The sequence below is a fragment of the Ictidomys tridecemlineatus genome, chromosome 2, assembly GCF_052094955.1.
Source record: "Ictidomys tridecemlineatus isolate mIctTri1 chromosome 2, mIctTri1.hap1, whole genome shotgun sequence".
Lineage (NCBI taxonomy): Eukaryota > Metazoa > Chordata > Mammalia > Rodentia > Sciuridae > Ictidomys > Ictidomys tridecemlineatus.
The window spans coordinates 173,409,366-173,425,462 of NC_135478.1; the positions used below are offsets into that span (position 1 = coordinate 173,409,366).

Below are 16,097 nucleotides of genomic sequence, written 5' to 3' on the forward strand. Positions count from 1 at the left end.
AGCAATTTACTAAAGCCCTAAGCAACTTAGTAAGAGCCTGTCTCAAAAAAATAAGGGCTGGGGGATCTTGCCCAGTGGCTAAGCACTCCTGGGTTCAATCCACAGTACCATAAAAAAAAAAAAAATTGTTCACTGGATATGTCCAGGAGGTACAAGGTAACAATGGCAAATGCAATTCCAGCAAAATGCTAAGAGCTAGAAATTAGCTTACAGTGGGTTAAAGGAATGAAAAGGCCAATAAAGTGGAACTAGCCAATGCCTACTTAACTATTTATTCAAGAGAGCTCACAATAAGTCTTCATTTAGTATTACTAATATTTTTTAAGTTGCAGATGGGCATAATACCTTTATTTATTTATTGAACCTAGTGCCTCATACATGCCAGGCAAGCACTCTACCACTGAGCTACAGCCCCAGCCCCCACTAATAATATGTGAGTGCTTACTTTCACAAAGAAGTATTTTCTGCTTCTAGCTTTCAAGCTACTAAAATACTCATCTTTATCTTTCTAAAGTTAAAAAAAAAAGCATCTGGTATATCAAAACATTAAAGGCACATTTCTCTTTTATAATTTTCTACTAACTTTATTGTAATTTTTTAAAAGCTTTTAAATTTTTATGACATTCAATAATGCCTGTGAATGAGTGGAGATAAATATTTGAACCTAATCAACTATTTCAGTTGAAAATTGTATTATGGATATCCATTCATCCTGTGTTCCCCCTTGACACTTATGTTATCTATTTATAGTATTAGACGTAAATAATTACAAATAACTAGTTATAAATTACAGGACATTTCCAAATTACACAAGCCCTCCCCCAAGCTAATATCCATTATCAGCACACAATGACAGGTGAACTGACAAGAGTAGATAGAGATGGTACATAAAGAGAGGTACATAAAAAAAAAAAAACACAAAGGTAGATACACAGGCACAGAGACAGGAACACTGATACTCAAGAAAGTACAATATTAGAATATACAGAATATATAAATTTTTAGGTGATTCATGAGTTTAGATTAATTTTAACAATGTATTCTGATACATATTCAGGAAGAGAATAAACAGTGACTGGATACCAAGAAGGTTCCAGATTTTAATACTAACAAATTATTAAATCTTAAGATACTATAAATATGCTGTCACATATGATCTTAATTTTATACTTTCTATACAGAATCCTTACAATCTTGCTTAATGCTTAATGTATACTGTAAGCATAAAATAAGACTCTGCCAGAACCAAGACAGTGTTCTCTCAGGTCATGAGGACTCTTGAGGCCTCTTTTCCCTTCTCTGAAGAAGTAAGTTTATTTGGGGGTGGCTTTAGTTTGAAATGTCCCCTAAAGTCCATGTGTTAGAGGTTGGTCCCCAGCTGGCTGCCATTGTACAGTGTTTGAATCTTAGAGACAGGGCCTAGTAAGAGGTCTTCTGTGATTGGGAGTATGTCCTCAAAAGGGAATTATGGGATTCCATTCTTTCATGTTCCAGTCATGAGGGAAGCAGCTCTGCCCCAGGGTACACTCCTTGTTATGATGGGCTGACTTGCCACACACTCAAAAGCATGAAGCCAATTAATCATGGACTGGAATCCCCAAAACAAAATATAACTTTTCCCTTTTAAAAATTGAATGATCTTGGGAGCTGGGGCTAGCACATGGAAGGCCCTGGGTTCAGTCCTCAGCATCACATAAAAATGAATAAGTAAAATTAAAGGTTTTGTGTCCAACTACAACTAAAAAATAAATATTAAAAAAATGATGATCTTGGATATTTGTTTCAGTAACAGAACCAACATAGGGATGAAACATTAAAATAGTAGTTTTTTTTCCTTCCAGTTTTGCTTCAAGGATTCTACACTGGACACTCTGGACTGCCTAATTAGTAAACCATTCCTCCCTTCTCTAAGTTTCTTCCACACAATTACGAATGAACTCCCATCCTGGTCACATACTTTTCTGCAGAATACTCATCTCACTGATAAGTTGAATGATTCTCAGTAATTGGAAAGTGAGATATAATAATTCTAGTCATTCTAACTCTTCCCCTCAACCAAGGTAAAAGTAAATAAGACAGGATAGACCACCATAAGTTAAAAGAGAAAGTAGAGTTAAAACAGAAGTCAAAATGTAAAGAAAGAACAGTATAGCAGGTATGTAGAGAAGCAAATACCAGTACTCAAGCAGCCCCAGAAGTCAGAAAAACTGATAAACATGGAGGAACATAGAAAGATGGTATGAAAATATATAAATGGATCTCCATTTCTCAGTTCTTATTCTTCAAGCAGCTGAAGAGCAGTATTTTATTGCAATAAATCTTTTTTTCACTTATGCTAGTTAGGAAGTAAGCTGTAGCCAAAAATCCATAATGATAAAAAAATGATTTTTTTCTTTTACCGACTTTTCTTCTAAAGAATGCCCATGTACTACTGTGTCTTAGAAAAAGTACCCCCTTTCATTTAATGTATTGGGTTAAATCCAGCTCTGCAACCTTTCTAATTGCAAGATCCATAATAAACCCCTCAGTTTCTGGACAGTATTAATGTTCCTTTTAACACTAAAGAGTCAATGACTTCAGAAGTAGAGCCATCATATAGAAAGTATATAAAAAGCTATTCTCTGTCTTTGTAGCATATGACCTAGAACTCCTTTCTGTTCTGATCACAAATGCATAGTCTCAAAACCTCTTTAGAGTAATCTTATTGAAAACTCAAATTTGCTGGAGAATCAAAACTAAACAAGAGACCACCATTATAAATCAGTTCCCCATGTCCTAAAAAACAGATTTGAAAGAAGATGATGAAAAATTGGGCATAATTGTGGCTGGGAGTGTAGCTCAGGGACAGAGCATGTGCTTAGTATCCATAAGACCATGGGTTCAATCTCCAGCACCAAGAAAAGAGAAGGGGGATAAAAAAGAGCGATCTAAGAACTGTGAGAGAGATCTAAGACTAGACAGAGTACTGCTTTATATATCTGAAATAAAATAAAATTACCAGATTTAAGAACACTGGCTAAAAATTGATTTTAAAAAGTCCTACTCTAAACCAGATGTGGTGGTACACACCTGTAATCCCAGCCGCCCAGGAGGTTGAGAAGGACCTAGAATTCAAAGCCAGCTTCATCAAAAGCGAGGCTCTAAGCAACTCAGTGAGATCCTGTCTGTAATAAAATACAAAATTGGGCTGGGGACGTGGCTCAGTGGTTGAGTGCCCTTGAGTTCAAACCCCAGTACCAAAAAACAAAAAAAGGTCCTACTCTAAGACTAAAAAAACTATACCATAAAATAATGGGACACCAAAATATTTCTTAGGCTGGGCATGGTGGCTTTTGACTATAATTCCAGTAAACCCAGGAAACTGAGACAGAGCATTGCAAGTTAAGAGGCCAAATACTGTCTCAAAATGAAATAAAATAAGCTGGTGGTGTAACTCAGTTATTGGTTAAATCTCCAATATTATATATATCCATCATACACATACCATATATGCACACATATATGTGCGTGCACATACGTGTACATCTCTCTATATATTCAGACATTATCTTGGTCTTTCCGGGTAGGTATCATATCTTCAATTTCTCTAGGCAACTTGCTCATGATTACAGATAGATCAGGATAGAAATTAATGCCTGTATGGCTCCAAAGCTTGTGATTCTTCCAACAGTCCAGAGGTTCTAAGATTTTCGGCATCCAAACCCTTGTAAGTCAAGGACTATGAACTTTCTTCCCTTCAAACTGGACTAATAAACAAAAAATTATACAATATGAAAGGGTTCACAGATCCCCTGGAGGATCACTCACTACACCCAGGAAAATTCCTTTTCAATACGTATGTTCAGTTAGTACCTCCCTAAATGCCATACTTTTAATCTCCAATTCTAAATACAACACCCAGGGCACTCATAAACTTCAACCAATATCTTTGGTATGAATGGTAAAGACCACTGATCACAGGGACAAATTTCTGAATTTCTTCATGGCCTCCCAGGTAGTTATTCAAATGTTGTTAAACATCTTTTTAAAAACAGACTACATATTTTCTGTGATACTGAAGCCAAGTCCTTGTCAGGGAGCTGTAGAGCAGGTCCCAGGGCGGGCTAGTGATGGGCACCCCCACAGCCACACAGGGCCCTCCAGGCCAGAGCGACCTGAGGGGCACCAAAGCATACTGACCTGTATTATTTGGTGGCTCAGGCTGGTGACAACACCCGAGCTGCAGCTCCCTCCCCCAAGCATCCACAATCTGGCCACCTCAACTTCCTGGAAAATGGAAGTGGGACTGACCTGAATGGGATTACAGAGCTAACCAACAGCATTTGTACTTTTCCAAACACTGATTAATTCAGTATATTTGGACCAATTATGTTGACCCAAGAGCTATAGAAACCTCTAGATTAGCATACTCAAGCAGCAACCTGCTTTTAGGTCCTCTCTTGCCCTGTGAGAGGTATCTCTTTTTTTCCCCACTTGAATAAATCTCACTCTCTCACACTCACTCTTCCTTGCCTGTGGATTCCATTCTTTCAATTTTACAGGAACCTAGAAATAAGAAATTGGCAGCAAGTTTCTGGGGTCTGTGCAGCACTGTAGGATATAGCCTGTCATTAAGAGCTGTACCATCATTCAATGGTTGTGGAGAAGGAGTCCAGCTTTGCCATGTGTGACCCCAGAGCTGATGCTAGCTGGCATTCCCTACCTTGATTAGCTGCTTACATTAAAATGGACTTTCTTGGCTACAAAGACCTGCAGCTTACACAGATCTGTTTTTGTACATGCTTAGTACTAATGAATTATTTTGATTTATTCATATTTTGAAGATTTTTATTTTTTCTCTGATTCTAAAGAATAGCTTTGCTAGTTAAAACAATCTTGGATGATAATTATTTGAAGATGAAAGACCTCTAGAATAAAAATTATGAATATTGAAAAAAGAAATTGAGGAAGACATTAGAAAATATAACTCCCACGTTCCTAGATAGGCAGAATTAATACTGTTAAAACTGCCATATTACCAAAAGTGATCTATAGATTGAATGCAGTACTTATCAAAATACCAATAATATTCTTTTTTTATAAACTGTTTATTTTTTAGTTGCAGTTGAACATAATACCTTTATTTTATTTATTTATTTTTATGTGACACTGAGGATCAAATCCAGGGCCTCATATATGCTAGGTGAACGCTCTACAGCTGAGCCCCAGCCCCAGCCTCCTCCCCCCTTGATACTCTTAACAGAACTAGAGAGGGGAAGAAGTCCTAAATTAATACCTGATTTTAAATCGTACTACACAGTTATAGTTATAAAAATAGCATGATACTGGCACAAAGGCAGGCATGTATATCAATGAAATAGAAGATACAGAGACAAATCCACAGATACAGCCATCTGATCTTTTTAAATTTTTTTTCTACATCTCTGATTTAATCAGGAAGAAATTATTTGTGTTTATTTCATTTTTTTAATGTGGTGCCAAGGATTGAATCTAGTGCCTCACTTGTGCTAGGCAAGCACTCTACCAGTGAGCTACAACCTCAGCCCCAGTCATCTGATCTTTGACAAAAGTACCAAAAACATTCCTTGGATAGGCAAAAATGATGATAAGAAAATTTGATGTCCATACATAGAAGAATGAAACCAGAATTCCTATCTCTCACCCTGCACAAAAGTCAACTTAAAGTAAATCAAAACCTAGGATTTAAACCAGAAACTTTGCAACTGCTAGAAAAAAATGAAGGGTCAACACTACAACATATAGACACAAGCATCGACTTCCTTCACAAGATTTCTAAAGCTAAAGAAATAAAGCCAAGAATTAAAAAGTGAGATGGCAAATTAAAAAACTTATGCACAGCAAACAATTAAGAATATAAAGACAAAACCTTTAGAATGAGAGAAAATCTTTGCCAGTTACTCTTCCAATAGAGAACTCACATCCAGAATATATATATATATATATATATATATATATAAACTCAAAAACTTACCAAACCAAGAACAAAAAAACCCCAATCAATAAATGATTAAATGAACTAAAGATATTTCTCAAAAAAATACAAATGTCCAACAAATAAAATGAAAGAAAAAAGTTCAACATCCTTAGCAATCCGGTGAATGCATCAAAACTACACTGAAATTTCATCTCACTCCAGTTAAAACGGCAATTATGATGAATACAAACAATAATAAATGCTAGCAAGGATGTGGGGGGAAAAGGAAAACTGACACATTGTTGGTGGGACTGCAAATTAGTCTAAAGACTATGAAAATCAGTATAGAGGTTACTCAAAAGACGAGGAATGGAGCCACTATATGATCTAGCTATTCTTCCACTTGGTATTATCCAAAAGAACTAAAATCAGCATTACTACAGCAATATATACATACTTATGTTTAAAGCAGCATAAGTCACAATAGCCAAGATATGAAACCAGTTTAGATGTCTGTCAACAGATGAATGGTTAAAGAAAATGTGAGATATTTGTACACAGTAGAGTTCTACTCAGCCATTAACAATGAAATTAAGTCATTTGCTGGAAAATGGATGGAATTGGAGAACAGTTAAGTAAGACAAGCCAGACTCAGAAAGTTAAGGGTCAAATGCTTTTTCTCATGTATGTAATTTAGAAAGAAAATAAAGGGTTTCACAAAAATAAAAGGGAAAACAGGGATAGAGGAAGAGGCACAAAGGCAGGCATGTATATCAATGAAATAGAAGATACAGAGACAAACCCACAGATAAAGTTATCTGATCTTTTTTTGAAGGAAGGGAGAGGGGAAAAGAGAACTACTAGGGAATGTGGCCAGATTATGCTATATGCATGTACAAATGTATCACAATAAATCCCACTTTTATAAAATTATAATGCACTAATTAAAAAACTAAAAAGGGAAACCAGTAGAGGAAGGGGACCAAGGGGAGAAAAGAGTGGAGAGAAAGGGGAATTACAAGAAAATAAACTGAGCAAATGTTGTATGAATGTCACAATGAGTTCTGCTATTATAATTATAATGCACCAATAAAAACATTAAAAAATAAAAGCACTCTGAAAAAGTTACCACAGGAAATACAGACATTAATATACATCCCCAAAGTTTCTTAGTAACATGATCCATATTCCACAGTCCCAAGGAAAAACTTTAGAGAAGCAACTACTGTTTTGTTTCTTTTCTATGCCACGAGCCAGCCACATTCGCTGTAAGATTATACAAATAGAAACAAGATTTGTGTGTGATTTCTGAGAGAAATAGACAATTGTCTATTTTGTCAACATTTGATTGCAAAAATCTAAAAAATTTAAATAGTGTAGGAATATGAAGTACCAGGAAAGGAGTTATCTTTTTGGAAGAGATGAGTGGTGTAAAACAACTGTGTATTACCTGACTGACCTCTGTAAATTTTCAACTCAAATCTAATGAAAGGCTTTTTTTCTTGTAGAATTCAAATTCAAATTTTATAATGAAGAAGTACTTTAAGATAAACTGAGCTAGCTAGGTGTGGTGGCACATGCTTGAAATCCCAGACACAAAAGAGGCTGGGGCAGGAGGACCACAAATTCAAGGCCAGCCTCAGCAACTTGGCAACTGTCTCAAAATAAAAAAAATAAAGGTTAGGGATGTAGCTCAGTAGTAAAGTACCCCTGGGTTCAATCCCCAGTTCCAAAAAAAGTAAATAAATAAAAGACAAACAGGTCTAAAATATTTATCCCAGAAAATGTGTATTATATTTTTGCTTCTGAGTTCTAGGTAAACACAATAAGCTCATTCTAAATTTTTAGTTTTCTGATCTTCAAAGTACTAGTCTGTAAATATAGGAAAGCTTTCTAAGAAGGGAAAATATATGTTCAACTACAGAGAAGCAAGATTTTATTCATTTATATTTAAGGAATAAGGAAGAGCTTATTTCAGGGGGAAGAGAGGATACATAATGCATAGTATAGGTATACTCTGTAAATGTAATGTGAAAATATGTTAAGGCAGTTATGGAATGCCAAGCTAAATAGTATAAAATTAATCCTATATAGGCTTCTCAACTAGAGCCAGAATTATAAAACTGAGGGGAGGGGACAAGTAGAAATCAGGAAATCAAGATGGGAAGAAAAAAGAGAAGATAAATAAAATTTGAAAAACAGTGGACATTAGATTCAATATTTTGAACTGCTTAGGTATTTAAAATTTCTAATAATTTTAATGTTTAGCAAAAGGAACCATGAGTATTTTTAAACAATATTTATTGAAAAGAAAAAGATCATGTTTCCAATGTAGTCCTTTATACATGCATTAAAGGACTAAATACAACTAAAAAGTAAGATGGAGGCTGAACATACATCTGATTTTAGTAGCCTACAGATGCCAACAAGTGGTATTTTGGGAAAGTACATATGATATGTGGAATGGATTGGATAAGACAAGAAACAAGGATAGAGCAGTTACTGTTTGTAATCACTCCCAAACATCTATGTGTTCTCCATTTTTTAAGAGATGACAGTAACAAATATCTAGGTTTTATTAAATCAAAAACCAAATGTTTAAAATTGGGGCTAGGGATATAGGTCACTTGGTAGAGTGCTTGCCCTGCATGCCCAAGGCCCTGGATTCAATCCCCAGCACCACACACACACACACACACACACACACACACACACACACACAAAGTTTAAAATTGGGCATTTTGTTAAAATTAGTAGTCTCAGAAAAGGTTCTCCAAGTATGATTGGCAGGGAATAGATGAGTAGAAAAGTTATTTAGAGGACCCTAATGCATCCCTATGCATACCAAGCAGTGTCCAGAGACAGATAAGTAGAATATTTTTATACAAACTTATGTAGAACAAATTGCAATTAATAAGCAATACTTAGTTAAAAGGTCTAAATTCAGTTTAGCTCCTTATCTTGTATTTTCTTTTTCAGTGGACACTGTGTATAAGCACACCTGTGTGTAGGAGTGAGTAAGAGCAAGCCCCTGGACCATTTAAAGAAATCACCTGACAAAATTTTCTTTCTAATACCATTAAGCTCACCTTCAATATTTGCTCATGCAATGGATATTAGTACCTATTAAATGTCAGGAAGGTATTATATTAAGGAATGGGGACACAGAGATAATTAAGTCCCAGTTTCTAGCCTGGGAGGCTTTTAGTTTGGATAAGATAGACATGTAAGTGTTTATGAACCTAATGAAATGAGTGCTATAGGAAATGCATACATTTTAAATTTATAAAATAAATAAAATTAAAACTAAATAAATATTAATATCTTGCTTTTAGTTTCATCCTTTCAAAATATTTTCCAAACGAAACTGTCCAATACTGAAAAAAAGAAAAAAAAATAAGGCAACGATATTCTGAAAGTAAATACAGTAAAACATTCTAGAGAATTAACATGAAATTAATTTTTAGTGCTCATCTCAGTGAGCCATGTCTGGACAGTACTTAAAATTTCACTTCTACTCTTGAAGTTAGTTAAAATGTAAATATGTCTGGTTAAATACTCATCAAAGGATGGACCCCCAACCCAAACAAACAAAACCCACAGCTAAACAACAGGCACCAGGAAAGCATTGAGATGCATGGAGAGACTGAAAAATATATTTGAAATAAAAAATATCTTTGAAAGACAAGTTGGACACACAAAACCTTACAAACCAACAAGGTACTTATAACCAAAAACACAGATGTAGAGAAACAGGAACCCATATATATAGTACTGGTGGGAATATAAAATGTGCTATCTCGGGAAAACAGTCTGGCAGTTCCTCAAAATGTCAAATAGAGTGTTATCTTCTGACCTAGCAATTATGCTCCTTAATGTGGACCTAAGAGAATTAAAACAGGTCCAACCAGTGGTGGCACATGCCTGTAATCCCAGCAAGCCAGAAGGCTGAGGCAGGAGGATCACAAATTTGAGACCAGTTTAGGCAATCAAGGAGACTCTGTCCCAAAATTAAATTTAAGAAAGGGCTGTGAATGTAGTTCAGGGGTAGAGCACCTGCCCAGCATGTGCAAGACTCTGGGTTCAATTCCAGTACTGCAAACAAATAATGAAAAAAAACTATCAGTTCACACAAAAACTTGTATACAAATGTAGCAATACTCATAAAGACCATGGAAACAATTAAATTACCCATAAACAGAGGAATGGATAAACAAAATGTAGTATCCATAGGATAGACTCTAATTCAACCATAAAAGGAATAACATACTACTGACACACTCTACAACATGAATTAACCTTGAAAACATTATATTAAGTGGAATCAGTCACAAAACACCAAATGTCACAACACCATTTATATGAAATGTTCAGATTAGGCAAATCTAAGAAGACAGAGCACGTATTAGTGATTGCCTGTGGCTGGAAGGAGGAGAGTGACTGCTGTTGTGTGTAGGGTTTCTTTTAAGGTGATGAAAATTTTCCAAAATTGACTCTACTGATGATTGCACAACTCTGTGACTATACTAAAAACTACTGAAATGTATACTTTAAATGAAATTCATGGTAGGTAATTATACCTCAATAAAGCTATCATTATCTTAAAGCAACAAAACCCTACAAGCCACAATATGAATAAATAATTACAATTTTTATACTTATCTAGTCTCTGCAGCATAAAGATCTTTCTAGGCTTTCAGTCTTCCCTCCCTTTTTGATTTCTAATATTTCAAATCCAAACACGAATCGAAACTTTCAGAGATTTTGCTTAATCACAAGACAAGATTCTTGATATTTTTAAAAATTATATTTAAACAATCACTTCACAAAGGAAAATATGCACATAAATAAGAAATAATATAAAAATCTTTATTTATTTTTGTAAAATAGCAGGGAGTGAGAGGGAAACTGTCTTGCATTGCAACCTATACCTTCTTTCACTTCTACCATCTACCTTCCAAATATTAAAATGGAAGGTAATTATACCTATACTTTATCTATTTTCTCCTCAAACCACTACAATCTGGCTTCTTCCTGTAATTAATCCCAAACTGCTTTTTCTAGGACAAATACTCCTACTTGTCAAAAGGAATGGGTTCTTCTCATCCAGTATTATTTGACTCTGGTAACAGCTGACACATCTAGTTCGGCTCCATTATCTTTGGCCATACCTTCTTAGAAACAATCACTGGCACATTTTTTGGCTGCTTTCTTTAAAAACATCACCCTGTTAGAAAACCCTTATTCACTATGATGCTTGACTATGTCCTACATATGTATATAAGGACACCTAAATCTTTTTTTTTTTTTTTTTTTTTTTTGGTACAAGGGATTGAACCCAGGGGTGCTTTACCACTGAGTCACATCCCCAGTCCTTTTTTTTTTTTTTTGAGACAGGGACTCACTAAGTTGTTGAGGCTGGCTTTAAACTTGTGATCCTCCTATTTCAGCCTCCCAAATTTCTGGGATTACAGGTGTGCACCACTGCACCCCAGGGTATCTCCATTTTAACATGTCCAAAACTAAAATTCAACCTCTTCTTCCTTGAAATTTTTTCCCACTATCTTGTTTCATCCCCTCTAGCTGTTTCTACTCCCTTACTCCTTTATTGTACCAAATGTTACCTTCTAGCTTGAGTAGTATACCAAGGTAGAAATGCTGGAGTCTTACTACTATACTTCTTTTTTCTTTACTATTCACATCTAGTCAATCATTAAGAATTTTTTTCTTATCAAATCCACTGTATACTCTCTATTCTCCCCAATTTAGTTCAGCAAAGGCCCTCATGTCTAACTTCTTATATTTCAACAGCTTCTAAAATGCCATACTTTATGCTGCCATCAGAATCAACTTAAACACAAATCTGTCAAATGACTGCCATCTTCCTTAAAACATTCAGTGGCTCTCCAGAGACCCAGAGTAGTGATTTTTCAGCTTTTCTACCAAAACCTATTTGGATGATACACATTAAGTTTTATAGTAATCTCAAAAAGCAGTCTGCAAAGATGGGATGGGAGAAGATGGAGTGGGGTAACACTACAAGACTGTTGGGCCAGAACATGTACTTTCTTAACACCATCTTACTCTCCCTGTAACTCTAAGAATTGTAGTAGTGCAGAACTGTCTACAATTGCCATTATGAGTCTACAGAAAAACTAAACATAGTATTGTTAGTACAAGATCCTTCACAACCCTACCAGCACCACCTTTAGCCCTAGCTCATACTGGCTCACTGGTTCTCAGAGTACAGTTGAGAGACACTTTACCTCCAGACCACTTCAGGGTACTGTATAGAGTAAAACCTCGGTGCCAACATGAATGACAACTTGTCATGATCACAGTCTGCTACCTTGTAAAGATTAAAAGTTGAGATAGTAAAGTTCAAGTTTTACAACTGTCACAAATTAACTGTTTATTTGCCAATTTGTTTATTTGCAAAATTAGCCTGTTTCCAACATGTAAGTAATAATCTAGGTGCCATAATTTACACAATCACAGTACCTTAAGTTTTCTCCTCTTTTAGAGGATGGGGACACAAGAGACTAAGGCCAAGAACAAATGACTAACTCACAGAATATTTAACAATAGGTAGAAAAATTCCTATCCTCAACAGTATTCAAGAAATACAAATTAAAATAAGATACCATTTTTTCAGCCTTTAAGTAAAGATTAATGCAATCATAATATGAACACTCATATTACTGACAGTTGTATAAATCAATACAATTTTTTCAAACAGTTATTTATAAACATGTATTAAGTATTCATATCCTCTTACCTAGTACTTCTACTTGGAAAGATATGAGATAATCATGAATACAAAAGCTCTATGTATGTCTATCACATATTATATATTAGAGAAAATAGAATGGCCTAAACATTTAAGCATAATGAAATGGTTACATTATAAAATGGTCACTTGGTAAAATATTACACAAACTATTAAGCCACTAATATTAGTTAAAATTATTTTTACAAAGCAGTTTTAATAAATGAAAAAAATCTTATCAAAAATCTAAGTTTAAAACCACAAGAATATAAAATGAGACATGCAGTTATGGTCACACAGAATGATTAAAAATATTAACATGGCAGGTATAGGGCACAAACCTATAATCCCAGCTACTGAGGCTGCGGCAGAAGGATTACAAATTCCAGGATAGTCTGGGCAATTTTTAGTAAGACTGTACCTCAAAATAAAATAAAAAGAGCTGGGGGTGTAGCTCAGAGACCCTTGGTTTTACCCCTACTGCAGGAGGCAACATAAAACTAAAAATATTAAACAATATAGGCTTTGGGTGATGGGACTACAGAATAATGGAAATAGCATTATGGAGTCAGACCACAGGTTTGAATGCCCATTCCACTTTCCTAAGTATAAGGCATTACTGATTATTGTTAGTAATTACTACTGTAGAATTTCCAAATTTGAAATACCAGTAATACTTCATAATGGAACTATCTCTAAGGCTCAGTTCTAAAAATGTTAAGATTTTAAAACATATTTTTAATCCACATCAGAATTTAAGAATAAATCTGATCATCTATTCTCTTTCCATGACAGTACACAATTCCTCTCCAGCCTTCCAGTCAAGAGAAAAGCAGCACCAACTACAGGCAGTCTTAATTATAGTTATTGCTTATCAACTCAGGAAATTAAAAAAAAAAAAGCAGGCACTATAAAAGAATAGCTTTAGTCATCAAATCTCCAATGTAGAATCACCTAGCTACACCAAAGTATTATGGAAGAAAAAAGTCATTGAGTCCTTGAGAAATGAAATCTCCAATAAGAATCCCTGACTCATCCCCAAAGCATGAACCAACCTTAAGGCTACTTCCCCTGTTCAGGAGTTCAGAGACTGGTCACCTGTCCTGATGGCCTATATTATCAAGCAGTGCTCCTTCCAAACCATATATATCCAGGCATAACAAAGTGAGAAACCAAGAAACAGCCAAGAACCACACCACCTCTTCTTCCATAACCAAATAGGACTGAAAATTTTTACTTTTAAAGATTCTAAATACTCAATGCATTTTATTTTTGCTAGAGAGTAGCAAAAGGGGGACTCTACACAATTATTGTAAATGACACCATTCAAAAGATACCACACAATCCATTCTCAACAGCATAAATGGAAAATGTCCTCTCCTTTCTTTAATCTTTTCAGACCAAAAAGTAATTGTTCAAAAACATAAAGACTAAATACCAAGAGAAAATGTTCAAAATAGACTTTTATCTACAATTTTCAGTTTTCACAAGATAATAATAAAACCTACTCCTATCCTCTATTATTGGCCTGGGAGGAGGGAATCACAAAAGCTCAACATGCTATTATAATACAGTTGTATGGCTAAGGATCTGTTTATTCAGCTGTTAACAATTTTAACGCTAAAGCTTTACTAGACAGAATCCTTTAAAAAGGTGAAAAATTATTTCTGTCCTAAAAGCCATTTCACCTGCACATTGAAATCACTGCACTTGGAAACAAACTGGCTAACGTTTGGTGCCTGTTCATTTTTATAGACATTAACTGTGTATCCTTCTCACAATCGAATTTCAGTTATGTGATTATTCTTGCTCCCTGTTCAGGAGCAAATTTTTCCCTAGCTAATTTCCCATTCCCAACGCCCGCCAAGGCTAAGGAGCAATCACTTCCCAAAGTCCCACTTCCTTTTCCATTCCCCAGACCTCCAGGGTTTCCAACGCCCCAATCTTGCGCAATATCCGTAGGAGCAGCAGCCGCAACCACCGCCTCCTAAGCCGGGAAACAACCCTAGAGGGAACATTGTCCAGCAGAAAAATAAAAGGGGCGGGGTCGGGGGGGGTAACGTAGGAAGTCCGCTTCTGGTCCCACGCCTTCGGATCTGACCCCCTCACAGTGATATATCTACAGCAATTTCACGAACAAGGTTTTTAACCCTCACCTCCTCTCAAGCCTGTCTGCACAAGCACAAGGCGGAAAGGGAGGGGGGCGAAGGGGGGGGGCCGGGAAGGTTATCTCCCGGTTCAGGGCTTCGGCCCGTACCGTCGCCTCCGCCCCACCAGGACTATTGTTCCCAAGTTCCCCACCCCCACCCCGGATAGGAAGTGATAGTCACATCCCCTCCGCCTTCGGCAATATCCCCCAGGGAGTCCGAAGTAAGCTTCCTACAGGACAACCCCCACCCACAATGACCCCCTTCAATCTGAAGTCACAGTGACCCCAAGACCATCTCAAACCTGGGTCTCAAGAGAAGAGACGACACGGGAGTGAATGGAAATTAGGTAAACCATGAGACTCAAAGGGCAATCCTCTCCCAAATGTTGGAGAAAATAATTGTGAACCAGGAGAAAGCATGAGTCCTACCTTGCCCACTTGGAGGCCGGCTTGAGCAAAGGCACCCTCGTTCCTCTGCCAGCCACAACCCGCTGTCCTCGGGTCGCAGCCAGACACCCTGCCTCGAACATCCCGGGAAGGGCAGGCCGAGTGGGAAGGCGTGGAAAGGCGAGTCCCCAGCCCCCTCGGCCTGCACCTCACTAGCCTCCGGCTCCTAGCCCGAGAAACAATAGGTGGTCGCGGGCGGCTGTGCCGAGTGCGAGCTCGGCCCCGCGGGCGCTCGCCGAGGGGCCGCGAACCCGGGAGGATGAGAAAGGAGGCAGAGGGGCGGAGGCGAGCTCCTCTCCGCCGGCCTCTGGGACCACCCGGCCCTCGGGTGGGTGCGCGCCCCCTGCTCCTCACAGCTGCACACAAAGCGCTGGCAGCCCTGGCCGGCCCGGAGAGGCAGCAGGGGGCTCCGGTGCCGACGAGACAAGGCGACAGCGAGCGAAGACACTCACCATGAAGTCCCGGGCGAAGTTGTCCTCCCCATTGTGGTCCGGACTCTTCATGGCCTGGACCCTCTGGATGAATTTCCTCAGGATTTCCACTTGCTCCATCCTCCCGCGTCCCCCAGGCTGCGGTCGCTGGCCCCCCCGCCGCCCGCCCGCCCGCCGCAGAGCCCGCTCCGTCTTCCCCAGCTCGCTCCCCCTGCCCGTCCCTCCCTCCCGACCCCCGCCAACCCTGCCGCTCCCTCCTCCTCCCCACCGCCCAGGCGGCGGCTGCGGCGGCACCCGCCCGGCTCCCGACACCACAACTTCCAGGAGCAGCCAGTCGTTCTCCCACAGTACGAGGCCAGCCGCTGC

The 16,097-nt window shown here is 37.8% G+C and overlaps 1 protein-coding gene across 7 annotated transcripts in view; it reads right to left on the reverse strand.

The window, feature by feature from the left end:
* Ptpn12 (protein tyrosine phosphatase non-receptor type 12) overlaps positions 1–15,894 on the reverse strand; it is a 106,953-nt gene extending 91,059 nt beyond the window's left edge. For 3 of the 7 annotated variants that reach the window (XM_078040175.1, XM_078040173.1, XM_005319482.3), the window contains exon 1: positions 15,753–15,893. In XM_078040175.1, coding sequence (XP_077896301.1) covers positions 15,753–15,851 — 99 coding nt within the window. In that variant the 5' untranslated portion in view covers positions 15,852–15,893. Of the gene's footprint in view, positions 1–15,282; positions 15,418–15,752 lie in introns of those variants that run through there. The other 4 variants (XM_078040177.1, XM_040291684.2, XM_013356049.4 and 1 more) reach the window with 3 other exon arrangements.
* Positions 15,895–16,097: the final 203 nt, after the last annotated feature.